Source organism: Budorcas taxicolor, chromosome 7, assembly GCF_023091745.1.
Source record: "Budorcas taxicolor isolate Tak-1 chromosome 7, Takin1.1, whole genome shotgun sequence".
Taxonomy (NCBI): domain Eukaryota; kingdom Metazoa; phylum Chordata; class Mammalia; order Artiodactyla; family Bovidae; genus Budorcas; species Budorcas taxicolor.
In genome coordinates, this window is record NC_068916.1 from 19,976,121 (window position 1) to 20,003,712 (window position 27,592).

At 57.8% G+C, this 27,592-nt stretch overlaps 1 protein-coding gene across 1 annotated transcript; it reads right to left on the bottom strand.

Moving 5' to 3' along the window:
- Nucleotides 1-801: 801 nt before the first annotated feature.
- On the bottom strand, nt 802-24,096 carry PIAS4 (protein inhibitor of activated STAT 4). Its single transcript, XM_052643232.1, has 11 exons — nt 24,044-24,096; nt 18,837-19,263; nt 8,524-8,608; nt 7,876-7,917; nt 7,382-7,472; nt 7,147-7,275; nt 6,938-7,043; nt 4,876-4,949; nt 4,627-4,787; nt 1,917-2,047; nt 802-1,622 (listed from the first exon to the last, which is right to left on the bottom strand). Exons 1-11 carry the CDS (start codon nt 24,068-24,070, stop codon nt 1,354-1,356), a joined length of 1,542 nt encoding a protein of 513 aa, XP_052499192.1. The 5' UTR covers nt 24,071-24,096; the 3' UTR covers nt 802-1,353.
- Between the last annotated feature and the right edge of the window lie 3,496 nt (nt 24,097-27,592).

The window sequence follows — 27,592 nt, forward strand, 5'->3', positions numbered from 1 at the left end:
TACGTCCCTTTCTTCTCTAGACCTGAAATGATATTGCTTCCTGACTAGGAGAGTTCTGTTCATACAAAGAAAAATTATTCTGGGGTCTGAGGGTGAGGGGTGCAGGGAAGAATAAAAGCAAAAAAGAACTGCGGGCACAGGCGGTCTTGGAGAACCAGGTGCGGCCTCCAGGGGACAAGGGTGTTGGGTGGGGGGCTGGGCACCCAGTGGAGGCGTCTGGGGCCGCTGCGGGAGCCCCCATGGTCGCTGGACCACCCCCCAAGGCTGGGAGCCACTGGGGGGCGGGAGGGGCCGGGCGGGGAGCTGACGCCCAGTCCTGTTGGAAGACCAGAGTGAGGCTCCCGGGGGAGGGGGGAGCCGGGCAGGCCTTGTACCCGTCGGAAAACCCAAGAGCAAGAAGAGGGGGGAGGAACCACCCCAAATGGAGAGGCCAGGCAGGTCCGTGCCACCCCTCCAAAGTGGCAGCCCCCACCCCACCGAGGAGGCGGCGTCCGTGGACACCTGCGCTGTTCCCTAGGGAAGTTAACCTGAATTGGAGTTACCGAGGTAGCTGGCTAGAAAACTGAGACCCACCCCCCCACCACGCCACACGGTGCCGCGCCCTGGGGCCCCCGCCTGCTGCCAGGGGGGTGGGGGTGGGGGGCCCTGGCCACATGCCGAGTCTTCAAAATACCAAGTTATTGCACTTTCAAAAAATACAACACATCTGTGGCTAAACCCTCCCTGGCCCCCCACGTCCCCCCATTGCCCACCCCTGCCCCCCCAAGGCCCCACCCCAACCCCCACCCACTCCATGGCTTCTTGGCTAAGAGGCTCCCTGCTCTGGGCTCTCGGGAGAGCACATTAGCAGGGAGAGAGAAAGCAAAGGAACAGACGAATGTCAAGAGTTGTGGCCACCGCTGCCACCGCTGCCAGGGAGAGGCCCACTTGGCTGCCGGTCCTCCCTGAACTCCCATCACCCGGTCCCTCGCACCAGCTGGAATGGTCGTCGGGGGTCAAGGCGTCCTGGGCCTCCCCCCAACCCTCCCCAGGGTCGGCTCCGACTTTGGGCTCCGACACCGGCCGGGGAAGTGGCTGTGTGGGTGGCTTGCCTTGTTTTTCAGTTTGCTTTTTGTTTTTTCTTTTTTTATACTTTTTTTTTTGTCATTTTCCTTTTTTTTAATCCTCTGATGGGAGAGTCCAGAGGTACAGGTGCCAGGAGCCAGGGAAAGGGGTGGAAAAAACAAAATGAACAACAATGAAAAGAAAAGAAAAAAATCACTCCTCCCTCTGTGCCCAAGGCCCGCCTGTGCCCCTCCAAGTGGTGAGCACCAGGAAAGTCGAGTGTCCGGCTGGCGCAGCGGCGGCCAGCAGTCAGCAGGCCGACACCAGACCCTTTTGGAAGGGGCAGCGGCGCTTTGGCCGGGGGCCCTCCTCGTCCTCGTCCTCCTCATCCTCCTCTTCTTCCTCTTCCTCCTCCGAGGACGACGAGCTGTCCAGCGTTAGGTCCACCACGTCAGCTCCCGGCTTCCCGTTCTCCACGCTGCCCACTGGGCCGCCTCCGCTGCCTGCACCCCCAAGCATGCTGCCGCCCCCGCCGTTGACGCTGGGGGCAGAAAGGAGCCCATTGGCGTCCGAGGTGCCTGCAGGGGAGAGGGGACAGATGCTCTGGAGGGCTGCCAACCTGCAGAGCAGGGGAATCGAGGCCGGGGGAGGGGGGCAGGGGCAGCCTGGCCGTGTGGCCCACTTTGGAGGACAGGGCGAGGGGCCTGATGCCCCCAGGCCCCTTGCATTCTGGATGGGGCTGGCACTTGGACCGCCTCTGACCGCCTTGCACGCCCCTCTCTAGAGGGACTGGCTCCACCGGGACAGTCGTGTTTCAGATAAACAGGCGGCGGGGCGGGAGACAAGCCCCAGGAAGAGGTGGGTGGCCTCACCGAGCACGAGGATGGGGCACTGGGGGCTGCAGCTGCGCTCCTTCTCGGCGCGAATTGGGCACCACGAGCCGTCCACCAGGTACTCAATCTCGTCCGCGTCCTCACACTCGCTCAGGATCTTGGAGAGGAGCCTAGGGGTAGAAACAGGGGTGCTGACTCCAGGGTTGCACTGTGCTCCCCAGGAGCCACCTCCTTCTCCAGAACAGTGCTTCAGGGCATGATGCTAAAGAGAAGCGGGAGGCTCTGGTGTATGCCTTGCTCCTGGCCTGGGCACTTGGCCCCTCCCGAGACCCTTGTAGCTGCTGCAGAGGGTAGGCCCTCGGCCCACCTCACCCTGCAGGCAGGGAGATCCAGGCCAGAAAGCAGCAGGGGTAAGCACCCAGCACTGGCTGCACCTGGTGGCCTGAGGTTCTGCGAGGGCCACACATAGTGAGCCCTCCAGTCACCCCCCCCCACCCGCCGCTCGCCCGACTCCCATGGCAAGATGACTGGCAGAGCTGCTCTGGAGCATGAGGCCTGGGGAAGCCACAGGAGGGGCCCCTACCTGGCCCCCACCCTCCCATCCTGACACTGTGCTGCCTGCGTTTACAGATGAGGAACCTGGGGCTCAGAAAGGAGGCACACGGGGCTCAAAGGCCCTGAGAGGCTCTGGGCTCACCGGGGAGCAGGAGGGGCCCAGGTCACTTGCAGCCAGCAGCACCCACCAAGGGCGCCTGCGGGAAGCACCCTTAGGTGCTGCTCCTAATGGACTGCCAGCAAGTCTTACTTTATAGCTGGAGATGCAGAGGCCAGGGGGCAGGGTGGGGGAGTGAGTTCCCCTAGGTATGAGGCCATGTGATGGCAGGCCTGAATTCTGGTCCTGCCACAGCTGCTCCTGGGCCTCGGTCTCCCCGCCTGCAAGGAGAGGCGGGCCCAGCACCCACCCTTTACAGCAGCTACAAGGGTCTGGGGAGGGGCCGGGAGCAGGGCACACCCACCAGAGCCCTCAGTGTGTGTTCAACATCCATACTGCACCTGCCTAGAGGTGGCTTTGATCCCCTCTGTCACGATCACACAGGACGGAGGCCTTGTCCAGGACACCCTCTGTGGCTGAAGGGGCCCCTCCAAACCCCATCACTCCCTGGTCACCACAGTATGAGCACAGCTCTGGCTGCCATGCATGTCACACCTAGAAAACTCCTACTCACCCTCCAAAGCCCTACTCTATGCTCCTCTTCTCCTCTAAGCAGAGATTAAGTAACAGTGTCTGTGTCTGGCTCAGTCCTCCCATCCCACATGCCCACAGGGGAGTTCCTTGAAGGATCGAGTCATTTGGGGGCCCCCTAAATCACCCAGCTAAGGGCCAGAAACAAAACAGAAGAGCCTTGAGGAAGAACTGTATGACTCAAGGACCCTTCCTTCAAGAAGCCTCCCTGGCTACACTCAGGCCCTGCAGGCTGATGGAACTGCAGTCTGTGTGGGACACCATCACACTACCCAGCCCTAGGCCTGTGTGTCCCTAGAGCTGTCAGAGTTACCAGCACTTGGGCCCAAGTGACCTGCTCCAGGCCTGTGGGGGGAGGCGGGCCCAGGCTGCACAGCTGCCAGGCTGGGAACAGAGCTGCCATTCAGGCCCAGCCTGGTGCCCGGCCCCGGAGGCCTCATCACCCCACCCCAGGCTGGACACTGTGGGAGTGGCAGCTTGGTCCCTGCTGGGAGGGGACCCAGGCTCACAGTTGGCCTGCCTGGACTTGCTTCTTCAAGTCCTTGCCTGGCCCCCTGGGAGCTGGGGGCCTGGGCTGTGGGACGCCCCTCCTGAGACTCAGTCTCCTCATCTGTAAGGTGGGGATGATCAAAGCCCATCTCCCTGAGCAGTTGAGAGGGAGGGCTCCCAAGACATCTAACGCAGTGAGTGGACTGAGACAAGAGTCTGACGGTGAGGACCAGCAACATGCGGCCACTGCAGGTCAGGGCTACCCCATTCCTCACAGCATTGGCCCCAGCTGCACCTTGACCATCGGGTGTGGGTGGGACGGTCATGCAGTCAGCTGTCCAGAGCTTCCCCACGGCCCCTCCTCCCTGGGCCACCCAGTCCCTACCCCCACCAGCCCCAGCTCTGGGGTCAGAAGTGGGTGTGGCCAGTGCCTGGCAGGAGCCTGGCAGTCAGGTGCTGGGCTTCTGGAAACTTAAGCCCAGAGTGAAGTTTCCCTTTGGGGAGAATGGCCTCGTTCCCCATGTTCCCCTCAGTGTGGGGAGGGCCTGCTGGCTAGGCTCAGGGGACAGTCTGACCGCACACTGCTGCCCCCTAGGAAAGGGACAACAGAAGTGGGCAGAGTGCTGGGGAGACATGTGTCCGCCTCCTTCTTCCACATGAAAGATGCGACTAAGCCTCTGTTGAGCACCGCTGGAGAAGCCGCTCCCCAAGCTGTGCAGGTTCCAGGGGGAAGAAACAGGCTCAGAAAATGCAAGGTCACGGGGGAGCAACAGCAGAGCTTGCGGGTCTGGAGCCCCTCTTCTGAACCCAAAGCTACACTACCGCCAAGCAGACAGCAAAGACCCTGACAGATCCTCCAGGGCTGACATTGGCCTCTCTTCCTAGCTCAGGGCCACTGGAGCTGCCACGGGATGCGAGGCACCGGGAGGGACCACGAAGGCCTCAGGGGCCACAGGGCACCGCTCCTCTTTCCAAAGGCCCAGGGAGGCAAGGGGTCCCCATGCCCTTGGGACTCACCCATCAATGATGAGCTGGTCATAAGGGGCCGGCTTGTCACACACCGGGCACATCCAGGTGGGCTTCTTCTCGTTCATCTGGAGGTAGAAGACTGCGTCAAAGCACTGCAGGTGCGCGCAGGTCTCCGCACGGCAGGGCACCGACAGCCGCATCTTCACCAGCTGTGGGGGCAGAGGGATGGGTGTGAGCAGCTGCCCAGCCAGTGCCACCCATCACTGGCTGCCCCTATTACCTCATGCACTGACTCACCGGGCAGATGAGGGAGACCCGCACGCCCGTGGTGGCGATCTCACTGTCAGGGTCCAGCCGCAGCTTCTCTTTGACTGTGGGAAGGGGTGACCGATGTCAGTGGGGAGGAACAGGGGTGCCTGCAGGCCCAAGGCTGAGCAGCAGGTTCCCTCAGTGCACAGAGATGCTCGGGAGGGCAGCAGCTAACAGCTCAGTGCCCCACTTCAGAAGGTCCACATGGCAAGTCCATCACACCCACCTCCCCCAGTGATGGGACGCATGTCTGAGCTCCAGGGCCCAAGACTATGAGGAGCAGCTAATGTTAAAGAGCCCTGGGCAGTAGCCGCTCATTTCTGACAACAATCTGAGTGCACACAAGGGGACCCCCTGACAAGCCTACCCTTTCTGGAAAGACCCAGATGAGTTGACAAAGATCACCTGCCGTGACTGTTCCTTCTGATGAAAATTAAGGCCTCCAAGAGCTGGGAAGCCCCAAGGCCAGGAGCACCCTCTAGGGGCCCTCTGGGGGCTCACAGGAGCGAGCCCATGAGATAGCTCCCTGTACCACTCAAGCCTGCTTCTCTCACAAATCAGAAGACAATGGGTGCCAACCACAAAGCTACCTAACTATGAGTACACGAAGTGTAGAGGGAAAAAAGCCTGGAAGGAAATGGCGCACTGCAGCCCTGGGGATGGGCCTGCAGGGGGCGCAGGGAGCTGGAGGACTGCGTCTAGGCCTGCACAGTGGAGGGCACTCTGCTCTTCCCTCCTCTGCACAAGGACTGCGGCCCCGCCTCCTCCTCCCACATGGGGCTGAGGGCGGCCGGCCAGTTTGTCCCCCACCCTGGAGGGCCCTGCTGTTCTCAGCCACCCTGTGGCCCCTCTCTCTGGCTGAGAAGTACTAACAAAGGATAGACCCCGAGGCCCTGGCCCCTCAAAACGACCCAGAGCAGCTGAGAATGGATCCAGCACACACCACGCTTCACGGCAAGGCCCTGGTCCTCCTCCACATGACAGAGGGAGGGCGCGTGCAGCAGGAGGGGTTCCGGTCAGACACACAACAGGACTTTCCACACTGCGGGCAGAGAGGAAGCCTGGCTGCCCGAGTAGGCGGTCAGCTGTCCCACACACCGTGACGCCACACTGCTGCTCCTCCTGGCCGTTCAGTGAGGAGTCAACCTGGGGCCTATGCCCCCTGGGGCCCACAGTGCCTGGATGACCCTGTCCAGCCCCACGCCAAGCCCAATGTGGGGAGCCCACCTCCTCTGGTCAAGTTGGCCATTGCCCCCACAGGGAAACAGAGAGGTGGGGGTAGGGTTGAAGAAAATGAGGGGGACAGGCTGAGGCCCTGGGGTCACAGAGCCCTAACTCTGCCACGCTGGCCTCAGTGTCTCCACTGGTCAGACTGGGACATGGCCAGGCCCTGCTGCCCAGATCTGCATGAGGATGGAGTCGGAAGCCAGCCCACCAGGGCCTCCAGGTGACCGGAGGGAATTCCCAAGCCACTGCCATACAGGGCAGCCCCAGAGTAGGATGCAGGAAGGTTCTATCTGCCCATCTAAGCTATCATTTTGGGCTTTTAATGCTCTATGTATCCCTACTCCCTTTAACTGGTTTAGAAAAAAAAAAACAAACTGAATGGTCTCAGCACTCCTGTTCAGACCCTCATCTTCAGCCCCTGAGCGCTGACCCCGTGCACCCTGTCTCTGCACATCAGCCCAGAAGCACCTGCCTGGACCACTGATCACAAGGGTCCTCCCCTCCCCCACAAGCCCTCCAAGGCCCCTTGCCCCATGGACCTCGGTGGCCCTCACCCTGCCTCTCTGTGCCCACTCACTGAGCTCTGGCCTGTCCCTCCTCAGAGCCTCTGCACTGATGGTTCCTGGTCTGGCTCCCCACTTCCTTCTGCACTCTCTAGAGACCTCCCAGAGAGCCCCAACCCCAGGGTGACAGCTGGACCCTGGGAAGTCCAGGTTCCTCCATGGAGGGCCTGCCCACAGCAACAAGCCCCAGCAGATTTGGGGGTCAGCACCAGGGACCAAGAGGAGCCCCACCCAGCAGTGCCAAAAGCCCCAGGGCTCACCCAGCGCCTTGCACAGCTCCGGGTGCTTGACCCCGATGGTCTTCAACCTCTGCAGCAGCTCTGAGGAGGTCAGCTGCCGCACCAAGTACAAGGCCACGGAATAACTCTGGGGGTGGCGGGGCGGGAAAGGGCGGTTTAGTCAGGGCCAGGCTGCGGGGGCAGGCTGGGCAGAGGCGCTTGGGCAGAGGCAGGCGGGTCTGGCCACTCACCTTGCCGTAGTTGCCCCAGGTGACAGTGATGCGGTTGGTGGCCGAGGACAGGTACATGAGGTGGGTGAGGTTGATGGGGCGGCACGGCCTCTTGGGCTCCACTCCAGGCTTGTTTGAGGGGTAGTAGCCCTGGGGGCAGATGCGCCAGCTGCGACCACCTCTAGGTGCTGTGCCCCCCGCCCCTCAGCACTCGGCCCCACCCCACAGCAGACCCGGCTGCTGGGCATCCACTCACCGGCACCGAGCAGTAGCTGTGGTTGACCTTCACGGCGATGTTGGGTGGGTACTGGTCTTCCTGAGGGCTGCTGGTGTCTGAATAGCAGATTCTGCAAGGACAATGAGGACCATGGGGTCATGAGCACTGTGGGCAGGGGTGGGCCCGCTGGGAGAGGTGGGGAGGGCAGATGGGGGCCTAGGGGGAGATGACATGACCTGTGTCTGGTCTGGCCTGACAGGGGATCTCAATGCTAGACTGTACAGGCGTGGGGAGGTCCCCAGGGACCCAGTGTCTGGCCTGAGGTGGGGGTGGGGGTGGGCAGCGGCAGCATGCCGGTGCATCCAGGGACAAGGCCAGAGAGCAGAAAGGGAGGATCAGGTGGAGGCGGAGGCAGTCTGAGAGGGTCCTGGAGTGGGGTGAGGCAGGGCTTCAGCCATCCAGGATGGTGGAGGGGAAGGTGGGCAAGGGTCGTGTCCCCACCCGCCCCTGTGACCAGGCACACCTGGGCTTACCTTAGGACAACCTGCACGGCCTTGACCCCAGGCTGCAGTTCTCTGTGTGGGGAGCAGAGGAGGGTCAGTGAGAGGGCCTGTGCCCAGCAGCCAGTTTGAGCCTTAGCCAGGGACCAGCCAGGTGGACTAACCCGCGACCTCCCACGGCAACCAAAGGCCTCAGGGCACTGCCTAGAACATTCTCCCCCACCGTCTACTTGCTGGTGACTTGGGCAAATGATCTCTCTCTGGAGAATGGGGGCCAGTGTAGAGGGTAAGAGGGCTAGTGGGCGTGGGCCCTGTGCCTACCGGGCGGCTGCCCTGGTGGTGACTCGTCCCAGCTGGAAACTGAAGGCCTCAAGGGGCAGAGTCAGAGCCTGGGACCAGCCTGCTTCCCTTGTCTGCTCACCCAGGGTGGTCCTGTCCCCAGGGGACACAGGTGGTCACTACTGGGGGCTCCTGGTCTTAAGGAGGTAGGGGCAGGATGTTGCCCCACACCCCACAGAGAACGACCCCATCCTGGATGTTGGGAGCAGTGAGGGGGACCTTGTGAAAGGGGGATGACTGGCCCACCTGGGGCCTGTGGGTCAAAGGTGCTGAGAGTGTGTGGTGGGGGCCACCCTTCCTGGTGAAGGCTCCCCGGGCTGCCTGGTGGCAGGCACAGCGCACCTGGAGTTCCGGATCAGCTCCACCTGTCTGGGGGTCAAGGCGAAGATGCAGGGGCTCTCCTGAAGCTTCTCGTTATTCTGTGGAACTAACAACAAACGTGGGGTCAGGGTCAGGCCTGGGCCCTGGCAAGGGTGCCAACCACCATCATCCCTCTAGGCCTGACCCTGTTCAGACTGGGCCCACCCAGGTGGGACGGATGCAGGGCCCACTGGGGATAGTGGGGGGTTGGATTCTGCCCCTTCCTAGGGCCATTCATCACAGCCTATGGTCCAGGGAACACTCACATCCCCCATGTCCCCCACTGAGGGCCTCTTGGGGAGCAGCAGGCTCTACAGCCCCTCTGTTCAAGAGGGCTGAGAACTGGACTTTCCTGGTGGTCCAGTGATTGAGAATCCACCTGCCAATGCAGAGGCCCAGGTTCCATCCCTGGTCAGGGAACTGGATCCCACAGGCTGCCACCTAAGAGTTCACACACTAAAACTAAAGTTCCCACTTCACAACTAAGGCCTGGCATAGCCCAATAAATACATAAATAAATGTGTGTGTTTTTAATGAAATGGGTTTAGGAGGCAAAAAAAAAAGAAAAGAAAAGAAAAGGATTTTAAAGTGAAAGCTGTATGCTTCCTCCACAAGAGGCTAGAAAAAAAAGCACAAACTAAAAGCCAAAGCCATTAGAAGGAAGGAAACTAAAGATAAAGATGAAAGTCGATGAACTAGAAAGCCAACAACAGAGAAAACCAACAGAGCCAAAGTTCTTTGACAAACACTGAGCTAGATAGACTGAACAGTAAGACTGTGAGAAAACAAACTGTCAGGAGTGAGAGACGACAGCAGCGGGGACCCCAGGGCCTTTGACCAGGGTGGGCGGGGGGAGCAGGAGAGGGGGCTGTACCTTCACACCAATACATTCAATAATGTAGAGGGTACGAACAAGCTCTTCCAAACACACAGATTATCAAGACTAGCATCGAAACATACAGAAGGTATGAAAAGCTTTTTATCAGTTAAAAAAAAGAATGAACTCATGATTCCATCAGATGTTTAAGGAAGAAGTGATATGAACTACATATAAACTCTTCCAGAGAATTCCCTGGTGGCCTAGTGGTTATGATTCCAGGCTTTCATTACTGGGGCCGGGGTTCAATCCCTGGTTGGGGAACTGAGATTCCACAAGCCTCTCAGCACGGTCATAAATAAAACAGACAAACTCTTCCAGAAAGTAAAGGAGGAAGGACACTTCTTGACTCATTTTAATGAGGCCAACATAACCCTGCTTCCAAAACCTGACAGAACTGCATGAAGAAAGGAAAAACATAGTTGAGTATCTGTCATGAATGTGAAATATCTTTAACAAAACACGAGCAAACAGCCAGGCCTCTGGGATATGGCCCAGGAATGCAAGGTTGGTTTAAAAACCTCTACTCAGGGACCTTCCTGGTGGTCCACTGGTTGAGGATCTGCACTTCCACTGCGGGGGGCTCAGGTCGGATCCCTGGTCAGGACACTAAGATCTGGCATGCCACTCAAGGCATGGCCAGTAAATACACAAACAGATGAAACCTACGAAACCTCTACTTACAATGGCTAAAAACGACAAGGCCAGCCGTTCCAAGTGCTGCCAAGGATGTGGAGCAACCAGAAATCTCTGCTGAGGTAACAGGGAACATGGCTGTAACATGAACAACCACCCTGGAAAACTGTTAGCCAATGGCTAATAGAATAAAACATACATCTGGCCCTGTGACCAGCAACCCACTGTTAAAGGTATTTCCCAAATAAGCAGAAGTCAGTCTACAAAAAGACTTGTGCAAGAATGCCTGGCTAATCTATTGCGAGTAGCTCCGAACTGGAAGCAACCCGACTGACCAGCAATAGGAGAGCACGTGGACAAGCTGTGGTACCTTCATACGATAAAACCTGTAATCCAGTCACCGACGTGAACGGACGTGAAGCCATACAGCTGAAACAAAGAAGGCAGATGCAGAGATGGCCATGCTGTGTGTGTTATGTCACCTTCCTGAAGAGGCAAAACTAATCCACGGTGACAGAACTCAGAACAGAGGTGGCCTCTGGGGGCAGTGGGGGGGTGGGGCGACTCAGCAGGGATGGAAGTGTTCTGTATTTGGTGGCACTGATGTTACTCAGCACATGCCTCTGCTACAACTCAAATGACAAGCTAAGTATCTGTGGATTTCACTGTATGGAAACTGGATTTTAAAGTTAAAAAATTTAAAACTACCCTGAGGAGTGGTGATCATTCTGTGACCAATCAAAACCTGCAGTCACTTTACACCATCAGCTTGTATCAGGTTGCTGCATGTCAGTCATTCTTCAACTTAAACATACATTTGAAGAAGCAAGGAAGAAAAAACACCCCTCAAAACCAAAAACAAACCAAAAAATCCTCTACACTGAGAAGCCATCTGACTGCAGACTGGAAGGGATTGAAAAGTTGGATCAAAATTGATGAGGCTGGGACTTCCCTAGCCGTCCAGTGGTTAGGGCTCTGTACTTCCACTGCAGCGGGGCCTGGGTTCAATTCCCGATCCAGGAGCTGGGATCCCACAGGTTGTGTGGCAAGGCCAAAAACACCAACACCACAGACAAGCTGATGAGGCTATGGCTGGCAGGAGTGGCAACCTCTAGGGAGGGCAAGCTAGCACTGTCCACCAAAATGACTAACACCTCAGAAGCAGCCACTGCAGGTGGTGGGCACACAGGGGGACCAAGGACCGCTGTCAGACGGGAGGCACGGCGGCTTTTAGCAGCAACAGACGGTAAGGACCTAAACGCCCGCCTGCATGCTGTGGCCCCACGTGGAGGAACACTAAGCCCCATGAACACGGTAGGTCCCATCAGGTGTCTCTCTGTGCTCCGACGAGAGGCCAACCCCCAGGAGAGCTTAAGTGGGAAGAGCAGGGGCAGAGCAGCGCGCAGCTCAGGCTGCCAGGTGCGGAACCAAACCCGAGGAGGGGGTCTGCACCACAGCTGCCCCTGGGGAGGGGGTGCCAGAACTGGCTTCGACCACAGCCTTGGCAACAAGCCTTGGGGAGGCAAGGTGTCGGCTCTCTTCCCACGGCAAACCCTTTAGAACACTGGTGGGCAGACTGTCCCTAGAAGGAGCTGGAGTATAAATATTATCGGCTTCACGAGCCACACAGTTTCTGCCTCCACGTCTCCACTCTGCCCTGTACTGCAAAAGCCTGGAGCACACACCTGGAGTGGCCAGGGGGCGGCAGGGAGCCCACCCCTGATTCAGAACCTTCTGAATTCCAAAATTTAAAAAGCAAACAGAATTTGAATGTTAAAGCTGCTGGGGCCCAGAAGCCAGACCTTGCGGGGCCAAGGGATCCCACCCCGGCTTCACTGAGCCCAAGCCCCGTTCCCACCCAAGCTTGGGCACCCCTCATACCCGGGACCACCAGGACTGGACAGTTACTGGGGGTGCTCAGTGAGCAGTAAGCTGCCAGCTCCTGTCAGCACAGAGGGCTGGTCCCTCCGGAGTCCCCGCTGGGCCCCTGAGAAGGCTGCCTAACTGGAGGGCTGGGCTGCACAGGCTACCTGCAGATGTGCCCAGACCTGCCCGAAGAGCCCGGGGCAATTATTTATGGGCAGGGAGGAGCCTCAAAGCACCTGAGTTGGGCCGCGAGGCTGAGCTGAGGGTCAAACATACTCCCCCAACCCCACAGAATCTCCTGGGAGGCAAGGGAAGGGCCTGCCCACCAGCCAGCCACAGAGCAGAAATGGAGAGAAAGGTCACTGGCGGCTGGGTCCTGAGTCCATGCAGCAGGGGCAGGTGCCGCTTTCCAGAGCCGTCAGCCCAGACTGGCTGACTCTTACTCCAGGAAGCCAAGTGGCCAGGGGAGGCCAGTTGCCACCTAGGCTGGGACACAGCACAGACGCTGCACCGCTGGGAGAGGGCGGGCGTCCCCCAAGCCCAGGCCTCTGCCATCTATCTCCAGGGGCGGCCCCACCCTCCCAACTGTTCAAGGCCAAGATTCCACGACCCTCGCCCCCACCTCCAATCTTGGCTCCTTGTGACCAATTCTGTTGGCGCAGGCTTCCAAAGGCGCCCCTTCCCCATCGGGGCTCATCTGATCAACGTGCATACCCCTCCTGGCTCCCGCCAGCTCAGGGGTCAGGGGCAGTGATGGGGGCGGGGCTCTGTCCCCAGCCCTGGTGGCCCTGATTCCACCGCAGCCACCCTGGCTGTCTCCTCCTGCTCGCCACCTGCCAAGAACATCCCGCCTCAGGGCCTCTGCACGCGTGCCATCCCCTCTTCCAGAACACTCCTCCCCCGATGATCTACACAGCTCTGATGTCTTTTACGTCTGTGCAAATGCCACTGGGAAGAAAGCCTTCCCGAGTGGCTTTATTTAAAAAATGCAATCCTCACCCCACCCCAGCCCACCAACAGCTCCGGCAACCCCCACTTCCCTCCCAGCTTCCTTTTTCTCCAAAACCTCTGTCCTGAGAATTAGCACTATTTCCCCATGTCTTCGGTTCACTGTGGACACTGAACCAAAGTACCTCTGCTGTCACTTATGCCGCACAGTGGCGGGTGGGGGAGGCCCTGCCAGGTGGTGTGGGGGCTGGGAGGAGGTACACGCCTTCCCAGCCCCAAACACACCCACAGGCCTCAGAGCCTCTCCGGGACTAAAGGGAGAACCCTGCCCCAGGGTCCACGGCAGGCGGAGCAACTGAACCAGGGAAACCTCCCCTGGGACCCTGACAGAGAGCCAGGCAGCCCTGCAAAGCACCACCAGCAAAGCATATGCAATGGTCTCAGCAGGTACTTGACGTATACTGGGAGGGTGGAGGCAGTGGTGACGGGTAAACCAGCAGCAGGAGCACACGGCACAGAGAGAAGACAGCAGCAGCAGGAATAAGCGCCTGGCTGCTTTGCTGTTAACCTGCCTTTTCTCAGATAAACATATATTTTTACAAAAGTTTAAACAGAAAGAGACTTTAAGAAGTCAACTGGCTGGGACTTCCCTGGTGGTTCAGTGGCTAAGCTCCCAATGCAGGGAGCCAGAGTTCGATCCCTGGTCGGAGAACTAGATCCCACATGCTGGAACTGAAGATCCACTGTGCTACATCCCTGGGATTTCCCAGGCCAGAATACTGGAGTAGGCTGCCATTCCCTCCTCCAGGAGATCTTCCCAACCCAGGGTTCAAATCCTGGTCTCCTGCATTGCAAGCAGATTCTTTACTGTCTGAGCCACCAGAGAAGTCCCGACACTTGGCAGAGCCAGATAAATAAATAAGTAGAGAGAGAAACACACACACATATATATAAAAGAATTCGATTGGCTATGACTGGTCATCGTCCCACTTCCGTCTTCGGCTGGCAGGCCCCTGGGCTCCCAAGGCCCCTCCTCCCAGCCAAGGCCTGGCCCCAGTGGTAACAGGATGGCGAGTCCAGTCCCAGAAGAGGTAAAAGAGGTGCCTAGGGCTGGGAGCAGAGCAGGGGGTTCACAACGGAGGGGGGCGGGTGGGCACAACAGCTCCTCCACCTGGGGTGAGCACCCCTGACTTCCTGCTGGCGGGATTAGCGGAGGAACGAATGCAGAAACGGGGGCTCGCTGTTTTCCCTGCAGCCTGCGGTTGCTTCTCAGCTCCAAGCCTTTGCTCACACTGCCTGCACCCCCTCCGACCCGTGGATGTGGTGGGGACAAGCCAGCCCCAGGCCTCGGAGGATGAGAGAGTGATGAGGAAGAGAGGGAGGTGAGCTTTAGATCAGGCCGTGGAGCAGGAAGGACCATGTTGGGAACAGCATGTGAAAAGGCCCCAGGGCAGGACCAGGCCAGGAGTGCTGGAGGTGGGGAGCAAGTGAGGGCAAGAAGGGGATCTGCAGACAAGCCGGCAGATCAGGAGAGTGCTTGGAGTAGAGAAGGAATGGGATCAGCCTGCTGTCTATAAGCTTGTGGCGGGGCAGTTAGCATGTGGAGAAAACAGGAGGGAGGAGGGATGTTGGGCAGGTGAAAACCAGAGCTGTGCAGCAAGTTGGGAGGTGAGGGGATCATGGGCAATGGAGGTGAGCCTCCTCCGGCAGGACTGACGCCTGTGGGCAGGAAGCCTTGTGAGGAAAACCTCCACCTCCACCCGAGGAGCCCTTCACAGGCCGTGTTGGGTGCTCCCCAGGGCAACCATGTGCTGCAGAGCTGGCGGAAACCCTCCCACAACCACGGAGAGGGGAGGCCAAAGCAGCCCAGGGGCTCAGGCCACCTGCCCCTGGAGCTGGGACACAGGACACCTTGTGACCGTCCAGGCTCCCACAGCATGGAATGGCCAAGAATGCCACGGAGGGCCTGTGGGCGGGGTGGGTCCCATACCAGGCTGTGGGGCAGCAGGCAGGTGACTTTGTCTCTCTGCACCTTAGGGGTAGTTTCTGCCTCAGAACAGAGGTTAAATACAGCCCAGAAAACCTGAGAGGCCCTCAGGACACGCCAGCCGGTCCCCCTCACCCCACAAGCCACCCACATCCAGGCCACTCTCCTGCCTCCGTCCTGCGCCACACCGTGCTCCGGTCACAACAGCCTCTATTCACGAGCTCTCTCACCACTGGGCCTCCGCCTGGATCACATCCACCCACCCACCCGCTCATGTCCAGCTTGACTACTACTTATCCCTCAGGTCTGAGTGAGATTGTGACCTCCTCCAGGAAGTCTTCCTGACAGCTACCTCCCAACAAATGCACAGTACAGGGCTCCTGGTACTGACAATCCCCACTGCTGCTCAGAGCGTTCCTTGCCAGTCAGGGACCCCACTGCCTTGCTTATCAGTTGGGCAATACTAGCCCAAGGGCTTAGACCTTGAATGAGGTACCTACATGGGCTCTACCCAATGGGGCGGGCGCTAGACTGGCGGCTCTCCACCAGAGTCAGCCGACCACCTCCTGGGGCACAAGGAGACCTGGGGGGACCAGCTCGATCAACCAGCCAGGCTGCCTGAGTGGTCCCACCCCACAAGGCACTGCCCACAGGATGCCCGGAGCCCCGAGGGGCAGTGCAGGGCAGGTCGTGCCTCCTTCCTTCTGCCAGCGCATCTCATGACAGCACCTCCTCTCGCCCAGGCACCGTGGCCCTGAGGTCTGGCCCTCCCCAGTCAGCATCTGCTCACTGACAGCCCAAGTGGCCAGGCCTGTGGGGCCCTCAGGTCATCAGGGGGTTAAGACCCAAGCAGCAGCACTGGATGTAAGACTGCATTCCCGGCCCCCTGTAAGCGCCTCTGCCTTGGATGCTTGGCCCTGACGGCTGGGCTCCCAATCCTGAAATGAGGCCCGGAGTCCAGAGTGGTTCAGAGATGGTGCTTCCCTACAGGAGAGCAAGGCAGCCATGGCGCGGGGAGGGCTCAGAGCGGGGAAGCTGGCTGAGCACAGGGCTCCAGGGGGCCCTCCTCAGGATGCTGTGTGACCTTGGGCTAGTCTCCTGACCTTTCTGGAAGCCATCCCCACCCCTGCGGAGTGGATCATCTGCCTCCTAAGGTCCTTCCAGCTCCGGGCCTGTGGCTCCATTATTCCCCTCCCCTCCCCCAACCCGAACATTCCTCTGTGCGTGATTTATGTCTCCTGTCGGCCAGGCGCGGGCTCCATCCCGGAGCCGGCCGGTGGCTGCTCTGGGCAACAGAACCAAGCTGTTTGGGCCTCCTTTCAGGTGGCAGGTCAGAACCCGGGGTGCGGGAGAAGGGGAAGCTGGCTTGAGCCTCCTGAGGGGGATCCTGGGCTGTGCCAGCCACAGAAGGCACTGTGGGGAGGCACCCAGAATGGCTGGTCCCAGGCCAGAGGGGGCCAGCTGGCTCAGGGCCAGTGTATGTGCTCACTCAATCACGCCTCCCCCCTAGGACCGCGGGCAACCCCTGGGGGTCCTGGAGACGCGGGAGAAGGGTGCATCCTGGGGGAGGGGCAGGGGAATGGGTGGGAGCACAGGCAGGGTGGGGTCGGCCTCTTTGTTCTGAGCAGAGCCGAGTGATTCCTGGTGCAGACAGGGGAGCAGACTCTCCCGGAGATCAGGTGACCGGCGTCCCTGGGGGCTCAGGGCAAAGTGATGCATTGTGGGCCGGGAGTGACTGCACATTTGTGTGCAGGAAGGAAGCCCACGGTCCAGGCCAGGGAGGGAGGCTGCCACCCCGAGTTCAAAGTCACCTCCAGTCCTGGCCCTGGCCCCTGCCGAGTGCTGAGCCTGCTGCGCAGCCTCCCGGTAAAAACCCAGCCTCCCTGTTGCAAAGATGGTGATTGAGTCCTTAGGAAAGAGTCTGAACTGTCAGCTCAATCTTTAGAACAGCGAGCCAGCCAGAGCTGAGGCCCCACAGTCTACAGGGATCGTGCTGGGGGTGTTGGGGAATGAGTTCTGACATCAAGAGAGGCCAGGGCGGGGGGAGCAGACAGAGAAACTCAGGGAAGGGCCTTGGGTGCCCAGTGCTGTCACGTCACCCCCATGACAGGTGCGGCTGGGCCAACCTGCCCCCACCTGGGGGCTGGCGAGGAACACCTCCTGATGCCAGACAGAAGGCAGTGGAGGGTACAGCCCTGGGCTGCAGTGCAGGCCTCAGACCCCAGGACCGCCATGAGCAGCACCTTCCTTTACCTCTGATCCGATCCCACCCTCCCCAAGTCCAAGGGTGGCAGGGAGAAGGAGAGAGGCAGCCGCCAGTCCTCCCCTCCCCTCCCACTCCCAACTAGGGCAGGACAGAGGGGCCAGCAGGTGGGGGCTGGAGTTAAAGCCTGTGGGCAGAGAGGGGGCCCCTGCCGAGCAAGGCAGGGTGCTGGGTCAGCAGGGTTGGGAGGGACTGAGCCACGTGGCCAGGGGCATGGTGGGCGGGGGCGTGGAGCGGCCATGACCTCTGGCACTGCGTGCTGGGAATGACTCATGACCAGGGCCCACCATGCTGGGCTTCAGGACACACAGCACCAGGTTAGGCTGGGGTACCTGGAGGCCCCAAGCAAAGGGTGCTAGCAGGGAGCCTCTACAAGCATGGCGGGCTCTGTCTGCATCCCCCACCCTGCAGGTGCTTAGAGATATGCTGTGACTGAGTGCGTGAGTGAGGGGAAGAGGAGGGTGTGGGTGAATAGGGACACTCAGGGGCGTGGGAAAACTGGAGGGACCACAAGCACCCCACTGCATTCTACTCGCTCTCTGGAGCCTTGGAGGCCCAGGAAGCTGTGGCTCAGGGGGTAGGAGGCTCAGGGCAGCTTCTGAGGCTGAGTCCAGGCTGACACCCACTCCCAGCCCAGTCATCTGGCTGCATGGAAGCGGTGGGGGCCTATTTACATACCACCCTATAGGCCTGACACACAGCGGGTCCTCAGACAACACAAGGGACAGAGAAAGGAGAACAAGGTTCTGCGACATCATCTCTTCCACCCGTGGCTGCCCCCGCCTCTTGTAGACACACCTACCCACACCCTGATGGCTCGCCTGTGTGGACAGGCCTGATCCTGCTGACCAGGGTCACTCCTACAGGCTGCCTACTAGGAAACAGCCTTCTGCTAGGGGGGCGGGGATGGTGGGGCAATCAGGTTGAACCTCAGATCAAACCCCCAGCTCCTTTGCCACCAGGACTAAGAGCAGAGCAGCCACCCCTCCAGGTAGCCCTCAGTGATCCCTGCCTCCCAGTGGTCCAGCCTGGTGAAAGCCCTGCCCACAGTGCAGCAGAATTGGTCCCTGTGACCAGTGGGATACGGCGGAAGCAAAAACATGCTACTTCCAAGCTGAGGTTGCAGCGGAGCCCTTGGCTTCCAGTGGGGTCACAAGCTCACACATGTGATCACGTTCACTTTCTCTCTCCCTTTCTGCAGCCCCCTCCCGCTGCCCCATCACAGTCAGGGGGAAAACAAGCCACCACTCCACACCATGCTGGGAGAACACTCAATCAGCCCACAGAGGCCCATGTGGCAAGAGCTGGTGTCTCTAGCCAACAGCTGGTGTCTCGGTCCCATGAATAAGCATGCCACCCCTACCCCAGTCGAGCCTTCAGATTAGGCAGCCCCTGGCAACAGCTGGACCATGACCTCCTGAGCAACTCCAAGCGAAAACAACCCAGTTAGGCCACTCCCAAGCTGTGACCTTCGGAAACTGAAGTGTCGGCTACTCCAAGCTGTTGGAATCTAGGGTAACTTGTTACACAGCTATACCTCACTAATTCAAGGACCCAAGAGTGGGTCCCTGTGTCTTCTGGGAGGGGCAAGCCCCCTGCACACAGCCCCTTAGCTCTTGATGCCCCCCCAGAAAATGCTCCTGATTGGCCACTTGGTGGGCCTCGGATGCCGGGAGAACCTGGGAGGCAGGGCCACCCTGGGGGGGACAGGGACTCACCCAGCTCAGTGGGCTTCAGCAACTCATCCAACATGTTGAAGAAGGGCAGCTTCACCAGGCGCACTTCTGGCTTGAGGGTCTTGGCAGGCAACCGTCCGAGTCCGTTTAAGTACTTCCCGTAGAGCACGGGGTAGTCAATGTTGGGGCCTGTGAGGGGAGTCCTGGGTACCGAGCTGGCCCGCTCATAGGTGGAGTGCATCGTCAGGGGGTCCAGGGGCCGGTGGGGTTGGGGTACAGGCTCTGAGCTCTTCTTGGCGTAGCGTGTCTCATAGAGCTCCTTGATTTTCTTGAACAGCTCGGGGCTACAGTCAAACTGGACCAGCTGGAGGGCCCGCGTGACAAGTTCATGTTTAAGTCCACTCTTACTCCGGCCGACAAAACCCAAGAGCATCTGAAGGTCGGAGACTCGGAAACTCATCACCATGTTCTGGGGAAGAGCAACCACAGACACACATGCTCAGATGGAGATGCTGCCAGGGCAAGGGGCCACCCGGGCCAACTGGGAGGGTAGCAGGGAAGACCAAGCCCCCCAGCCTGGGCTCGGTCCCACCTCCATGCCTGTGCTCACCCTCCCTTGTGAGGCCCCGTCCCAGCTCAGCCCTGCTCCCATCCTCCAGCCTTTCTCAGCATCAGCAACGCAGCAAAATCTTCTCTGACTGCCCCCCACCCCCACCCTGCCACCACACCACGAATGCTTCTGTTTTAGGTCCTCTTTTCCCATCTTCAAGCCTTAAAGCAGTCCCAGGGCAGGAGCTGGGAATCTTGCTTCCTGGTCAAGTTTCAGCCATTTCTCAGCTGGGAATACCGATGGCCTCTCTTCGTCAGGGAGGATGGCAGGTCTACCCCATTAGCATGTGGAAAGGGCCAGAGAAGATGCACAGAAGCAGGATGAGTACTCAACCAACGTTGGCAACATCAGCCACAAACACATCTTTCCTTCGGTCCAGAGGACAGTAGCCACCACTTGCTCAGTACAACTCATCTGCCGGGGACTGAGCTGGGTAAGTGATTACATACTTAATTCTGGTCCTTCAAATACCCCTGCCAGGCTAGGCTGAGCTCCAGTTACAGACAAGATCCAAACCTGACTCTGAACCGGGGTAGCTCCTCCCTACCAGGCTGCCCCTGCACCGGGTTATTTCAGCTGAGCACTGCTGAGGCCATCAAAGAATCTGCAGGTCACCCCGGCAGACGTCCTCCCCTCGGCACTGTAGGCCTCGGGACTGGATTGTTCTCTGGGGTGTGGCTGTCCTAGGCATGGTGGGGTATGGAGCAGCATCCCTGGCCCCACCCACTTGATGCCAGGAGCCCCCCCAAATCCCAGTCATGACCACCACAAACGTCCCACAGACATCAGCAAGTGACCCCTAGGGGCAAGATCCCCCCTCAAAAGAGAAGCACAAGGACCCAACAGTCAGAGGCTGTAACTGAGCTGTGGCAAAGCGATGACTGAGGTCTGGTGAGTATCACCTGGTGGTGTCCCTCCAACTAAATCTGATCAAGCACAAGAGCACAGTGGACCCTGATGCTTTCTGTGGGGCTGACCAGCAGTGGCCTGCCCTCCACGATACTGTGGACTCCCTAATATGCTCCATAAGCAAAGTATCCCAGAAGGATGGGCCAGCCAGGTTTGGGGGCCACCTGTGCTGAGCCCTGAAGCTGGCCTGTGATAAATGAAATGTGGTGGGAAAGAGAAACTTCCAGGGGGAATGAAAAAAAGAGAAAGTACAGGCGACAAGTGTGGATGTGGAAAGCTGCGAGCCCAGGGCTCACGGGACAGCAGCCGAAGAAATCAAGAAATCACTTAAAATCAACTAGAAAGTCTGCGGTCTGAGGTGGGCAGGACCCCTGCCAGGCTGTTTACAGCAGTGGCCTCAAAGCCAGAAGGCGCTGGTGCTTCCTGGGTATCAAAGAGTGAGATGTGCCACGTGATGGCCCTAGGACTCAGGAGCCTGAGGCTCAAGTGCAAGCTCTGCCCCAGGTTCCCAGGGGAGCCTGGGTCCCTGTCAGCCTCAAAATTGTGAGGGAGGCCCAGTCCTGCCTGCAAAGCCTTGAAGGGGGAGCCTTTTGCTGCTGCAGGATCTTCTTCCTCCTCCCATGCTGCAGAGGGGGCATGCAAACCCATGCCAAGCTCGCTGGCCTTTGCACTCATTAATCTCACCGAGATCGGCGCCCACTATACAGGTGAGAAAACTGAGGCTCCAAGAGGGAAGCAGCTGGTGCCAGGCCTCTCCATGTGTCCACAGCAGAGTTGGTGGTATCTGGACTCCTGAGGCTGTCTACCTCCAGCTCCGAGAAGCCCCTCACTCCCCAGCATGCCCCCTGGGTGGGGGACCCAGTGGTCTGCAGGCCCCCACAGAGTCAGAAAACTCTGCAAACAAAGAGGCTTTGCCTCCCTCAGCCTGACTTTCTACCTTGAACAGAGGAGAAAGGCTTGCAGACAAGATGTTTCTTCTGGAAGAGGCCCAAGGCACTCAAGGGGAGAAGCGAAGTCATGTGGAAGAGCTGACCACCAGCCACTGAGCCTGAAGCAGGTGGGCCTGGCCTTTAAGAGTCTGACCACGACAGGGCACCCCGCCCTAGGAAGCCCCTGCCCCCACCTGCCCCTTCCACCAGGTTGGGGACATCCGGAAGCCGCCTGTGCACGCGCAGCCTGGGGCACACCTCTTGAGCTGCCATATGTTCAGGACTCGGATTTCTCAGCAGCTGCCACTACCCAGGAGCCTGCCCTTGACACTGGGCGGAGGTGGGGGGAGCGGAATGAGCAGGGCGCAAACATTCAGGAAGAAGCCCCAAGCACTACACAGATCACTTCCTGCCTGGCTTTATCTTGACCCGCCTGCCCCTCAGATCTGTGTTTATAAACAGCGCCAGGCCCGCAACAGCTTCCAGAGCCTCGGTTCTGGGCCCCTCAGGAGCCGCATGGAGAAACAGCGGCCTGGATACAACAGCCACACTCAACTGAACAGGGGCTCCTCACTGCAGGAACTCAGAACTCAGAGCATATGGCTACACACCCTCTAGGGGAGTGCCCAGTCCAACCCTTCCTCGCAACCCCTCTCAGGGGCCTCAGGTGAAGAGTCTCAGATTTCCAAGTGTATGAATAAGTCCCCCTTGCTCTCCTCTCAGATCAGCCCATTTTGCATCCCAAAAGATAAGTCTCTGGTTATCACTATGAAAGGTTTAAGAAAGTGTCTCAAAGAAGGGGTTATTTCAATGACATGTAAAGCACTCCATGGGGACAGCAAGGTGCTGAAGAAGCAGGAAGGTTCCAGAGGATCAGAGAAGGCTGGGTGGCAGTCCTGAGACCCCCTAGGACAGAGGCTCATGGTTTAGAGAACTTGATAAAGGATCAATCTGATCTAATTGGGGAGGGGGCCCCAGTCATGGAAGGGTCAAGTAGAGTTCATCAGATCATATTTCAAGGCCCTAGATGGTATAATAGTTCAGACCCTACTCTCTGGCTGGAGTGGCAGGCCTGCATCTAGGGCCACAGGCCCACAGTGCCCTGAGGAAGTTAAATTTCAGGGCTCCAGGGGACTTCAGGCCACAGGATGCCACCTTGGGCTGGCAGGGTTCGGACCCCTGCATCTCTAGGGCAACTCTCAATTTCTCAAAACAGAGCGGTGGCCGCGTGTGTGATGCAGGTATAGGTGGAGGGCACTCAGGGGTGAAAGGAGAGTAATACTGGATAATCACAGAACCATGAGGGCTGTATTTCAGATCCCCGTGGGAAGCGAAGGGAGACGGAGGGAGAGGGAGGAGCGAGAGAGAGAAAACATTTACAGGTCAGGACCCCTAGGAGGAGAGATCAGCGGGGGGGGGGGGGGGGGGCGGAGGGGGCGGGGCCTGTCTTGCTAGGTCCCTTCCCCACCTCCGAAAGATGAGCGGCCTTGAGTAAACTCAGGCAAGAACCTAGCCTAGTCAGGGGCAAGGGTTCTGGAGCCTCACCTCACAGGGGCATCTGACAGTAGATACTTCCCTGGGAGAGGGATGCTCCCAGCTTAGTCCCAAGACGGTTAAAAGGGGCCTCAAGCTAGAAGGAGTAACATCCTTGGGATGTAGAATGTGGACCCCAGACAGCAATACAGGGGAGACAGACTAGGAACCATTTTAAAGAACCTTGCGATCAACTGGGGACACTCCAAGGATCAACGTAAGAGACCCGCAGAAAGAGCAGGGCCTTAGACGTCAGAGCTGGGCTGTCTAAACAGATCTAAAGAGGGGCTGTGTGGGGAGTGGGTCTGAGCAGTAGACTCGTGATGGCGTGAGTATAACGGAAGCAGCTGGGGTTGGAAACGGGGTCTGATCCTGCGAGTGTGGAGTCTAGGGCTCCCAGGAGCAGAGTTCACAGCTGCACAAATGCTGTCGGGAGGAGAAAGAGTGAGAAGGAACGCAAAACCCAGGACCTGTGACTGAGAGAAAAGAGTTAGGAAGGAGCTGACACCAGGACCAAGGCTCCATCATACCGGGAAGGCAAGCTCAGGAAGGCAAGCTCAGTTAACACCGCGCTCACTCCGGGGTGAGAAGGGTGTCAGGAGGGGGCGGGGCTCTGGGACCAGAGCGGGAGCTGAATAAGGGCTCTAAACCCCAGCCTGGGGTACAGACCCTCAAGAGACACCCTGTGTTTGGGGGCGGTTCAGGATCCCCAGCTCATCACCCAGGATGGTGGAAGTGGTGGCAGAAAAGTCAGAGGACCCTTCCGAGCAGAGAGCCGCCAAGCGCAGCCTGATCAGCTGGGCGAGGAGACTTGAGACCCAGATGCCAGCCCACTATACCATGGGAAGCGGTGAGAGGCAGACACTCCCCCAAGCCAAAGAGCGCCGACCTCGAGGAAGGGACGAGCAGCCCAACCCGTCACGCTGTCCGGGGGGAATGTGCCTCAAGCTGGAGGCGCGGCCCTGTGCCTGCGTTCAGCGCGATCTGGACCCTAGTCGCTCGGGTTGGAGAGGGGAGGACCCAACCTCACGCCTGGGGGGGCCGAACCCCCTGCTCGGAGACTGGGGTGAGGTTTTGGGGGCCCCGCCCCCGGCCTCCCGCGCCCCGCCCGCAACCGGAGCCCCCAGGCCAGGGACGGGCGAGGGGGCAGGACGCCGAGCCGCAGGCGGGCCGCGCCGTGGGGTCCCGAGCGGAAGGCACAGACATCGGGCTGCCGCCCGACCCCCGTCCCCCGCCCGCCCTGGCCGGCGCCGCCGCCGCTCACTCACTTTGGCCTCCACCAGTTCCGCCGCCATCTTGGCCACCAGCGTCCCCCGCGCCGGGAGCCCCCAGCCGTCGCGTCACGTGACCGCCTTCCATTCGCGGGCGGGGCCCGCGCCGCGGCCAATTATCACCCTCGCGCCCTCCTCCCCTCTGGCGCGCGCGACCGCGCACTGCGCAAGCGCGCGCGGCCACCGCCCGGGCCTCCGGCCAATCAGGGCTGCCCGACTACGCACCCCCCTCCCCGTTTCACTCACTGTGACCACGCCCACCCCTGGCCGTGTCTGGTTTCTTAAAGGGGTACAAGGCCGGCACAGGTTGGGGCGGGTACTGGGTCCTGTCTGACGAGAGAGTAGACAGTTGAGGCGACAACAATGCGGCCAGGTGTCGCGGTCTCCTGCGCGAGGCAGCCTCCAGGTTCGTGACCGGACGCCTAGCTGCCTGGAGGGAGAAAATGGTTGGCCCGCGCAGCGGCCGCCAGTGCGTGCAGTGAGGCGCCTTGGAGCGCAGCGCGGTCATTCTCAGCGGGCCGGGAGCCCCACGCGCTGTACATCCGGGTCCTGGGGTGGCTGAGAGGGCGAGGGCGCCACACCCCCTTGGTGCGCCGCCGGCGGAGAAATGCTGTACCCCCTACCCAATTCCCGCGGTGCAGGTGACCACCCTCCCGCCCACTTCCGCCTCTCCACCCACGGTAAACCTTTGGAATTTGCGCTAATCGGAAATTTACCAGCTTTAGAGCTCTCCGTGGCTCCCCAGTGTCAGTGAGCTGCTAAGCCCAAACTTTCTTGTGTCAAAGAAAGCAAGAGGATAAAAACGTATTTCGGGGCCCATCCCTTGAGAAAATGAAGCGCGCCAAATGACTCAGTTATCAAGTTACTAATTTTTATATAAAAATGCAGAAATATCCATGATGAAGAAAATAGTAAAATTTAAGAGGGTATCAGTTCAGCCCTCAGTCGTGTCTGACTCTTTGCGACCCCATGAATCGCAGCACGCCAGGCCCCCCTGTCCATCACCAACTCTGTCGTCCCCTTTTCCTCCTGCCCCCAATCCCTCCCAGCATCAGGGTCTTTTCCAATGAGTCAACTCTTCGCATGAGGTGGCCAAAGTATTGGAGTTTCAGCTTCAGCATCACTCCTTCCAAAGAACACCCAGGACTGATCTCCTTTAGAATGGACTGGTTGGATCGCCTTGCATTCCAAGGGACTCTCAAGAGTCTTCTCCAACACCACAGTTCAAAAGCATCAATTCTTCGGCGCTCAGCTTTCTTCACAGTCCAACTCTCACATCCATACATGACCACTGGAAAAACCATAGCCTTGACTAGACGGACCTTTGTTGGCAAAGTAATGTCTCTGCTTTTTAATATGCTATAAGAGGTTATACAACTTTGTATAAGTGACTTCCCTCGCCTCACCAGAACTCTGACTCAGCAGGGTTTTGTTTTACTTTTCTTAGTTACTTTCCTTTTTTTTTTAAGGGTGTGAGAACTTCCCTAGGGGTCCAGTAGATAAGACTTTGCCTTCCAATGCAGGGGGATGAGTTTGATCCTTGGTAGGGGCGGGGAGGAAACAAAACATAGAAAGACTGTTGTAACAAATTCAGTAAAAACTTCAAAAATAATCCATATCAAATAAATTTAAAATAAATAAACTAAAACCATGAAAAAAAGAAAAGGTGCAAAACTGGCACCCTTGACCCTTAGGCACCCTTCGTCTAGCTTCTCCCAATGATAATATCTTACATAACCAACCACAGTGTGTTGTCAAAACCAGGAAATTGATGTTGATACCACACAGTCAATTCAAGTACAAATACTTGGATTTCACCAAGTTTTTTATGCACTTTCCCTTTGATGGTAAGTTCCCTGATAGCTCAGTCAGTAGAGAATCTGCCTGCAATGGAGAACACCTGGGTTCAATCCCTGGGTTGGAAAGATTCCCTGGAGAAGGAAATGGCAACCCACTCTGGTATTCTTGCCTGGAGAATCCCATGGACAGAGTAGCCTGGCAGGCAACAGTCCATGGGGTCCAAGAGTTGGACATGATTTAGCAACTAAACCACAACCACCTTTTGTGGTGGTAATGTATAGTTTTAGGAACTTTGATAACATGATAAGATTCTTGCAGCCATCAAGAACAGTTAAAGATCTGATAATGGTATTATGGCTATTTTGGCTCAGACAGTGTCTGTTTACAATGTGGGAGACCCAGGTTCAATCCCTGGGTTGCGAAGATCCCCTGGAGAAGGAAATGGCAATCCACTCCAGGACTATTGCCTGGAAAATCCCATGGACAAGAGGAGCCTGGTAGACTACAGTCCATGGGGTCGCAGAGTCGGACAAGACTGAGCAACTTCACTTCACTTTGAAAAGAGTATTTAGTCAGATGAATGGATAGAGAAGATTTGGTTTATATATACAATGGAATACTACTCAGCCATAACAAAGAATGAAATAATGCCATTTACAATAGCATGGATAGACCTAGCGATTACCATACTAAATGAAGTCAGAAAGAGAAAGGCAAATATCCTGTGGTATCATTTATATGTGGAATCTAAAGTATGATACAAATAAACTTATTTATAAGACAGAAAAAGACTCACAGACATAGAAAGGAAACATGATTACCAAAGGGGTAAGGTGGGGGCAGGGGGTGACAAATTAGGAGCTTGGGACTAATAGATACACACTATTATATACAAAATAGATAAACACAATGTTCTACTGTATCTTTCAGGAAATGATACTCAATATCCTGTAACAAACCATAACGGAAAAGAATCTGAAAAAGAATATACATATGTATATATATGTAACTGAATCACTTTGCTGCACACCAGAAATTAACACATTGTAAATCAACGATACCTAAATACAAAATAATAAAATACAAGAGGAGAAAGAATACATGAGGGCATATATACAGGAGAAATGCTACAGGATTTGCCTTAGACTAAGGAGGAGGGAATTGCCTGGCAGTCCAATGGTTAGGACTCCAAGCTTTCACTGCAAAGGGCCTGGGTTCAGTCCCTGTTTAGGGAACTTAGATTGCAAGAAAAAAAAAGAACAAACTAGTGAGAAGGGCCGGAAAAGGCAATAGCACCCCACTCCAGTATCTTGCCTGGAAAATCCCATGGATGGAGGGCCCTGATAGGCTGCAGTCCATGGGGTCGCTAAGAGTCAAACACGACTGATCGACTTCACTTTCACTTTTCACTTTCACGCATTGGAGAGGGAAATGGTGGCCCACTCCAGTGTTCTTGCCTGGAGAATCCCAGGGATGGTGGAGCCTGGTGGGCTGCCGTCTATTGGATCGCACAGAGTTGGACACGATTGAAGCGACTTAGCAGCAGCAGCAGCAGCAGTGAGAAGGGCGTGGGGCTAGATCAGTGAAACTAAGTGGACTGTGAGCTGCTGATTGTTAACACCAAGGGTTTGAAATCATGAGGCAGTCATGATATTCAGTAACTAAGAAGCACAAGCTGGAATCAAGATTGCCGGGAGAAATACCAATAACCTCAGATATGCAGATGACACCACCCTTATGGCAGAA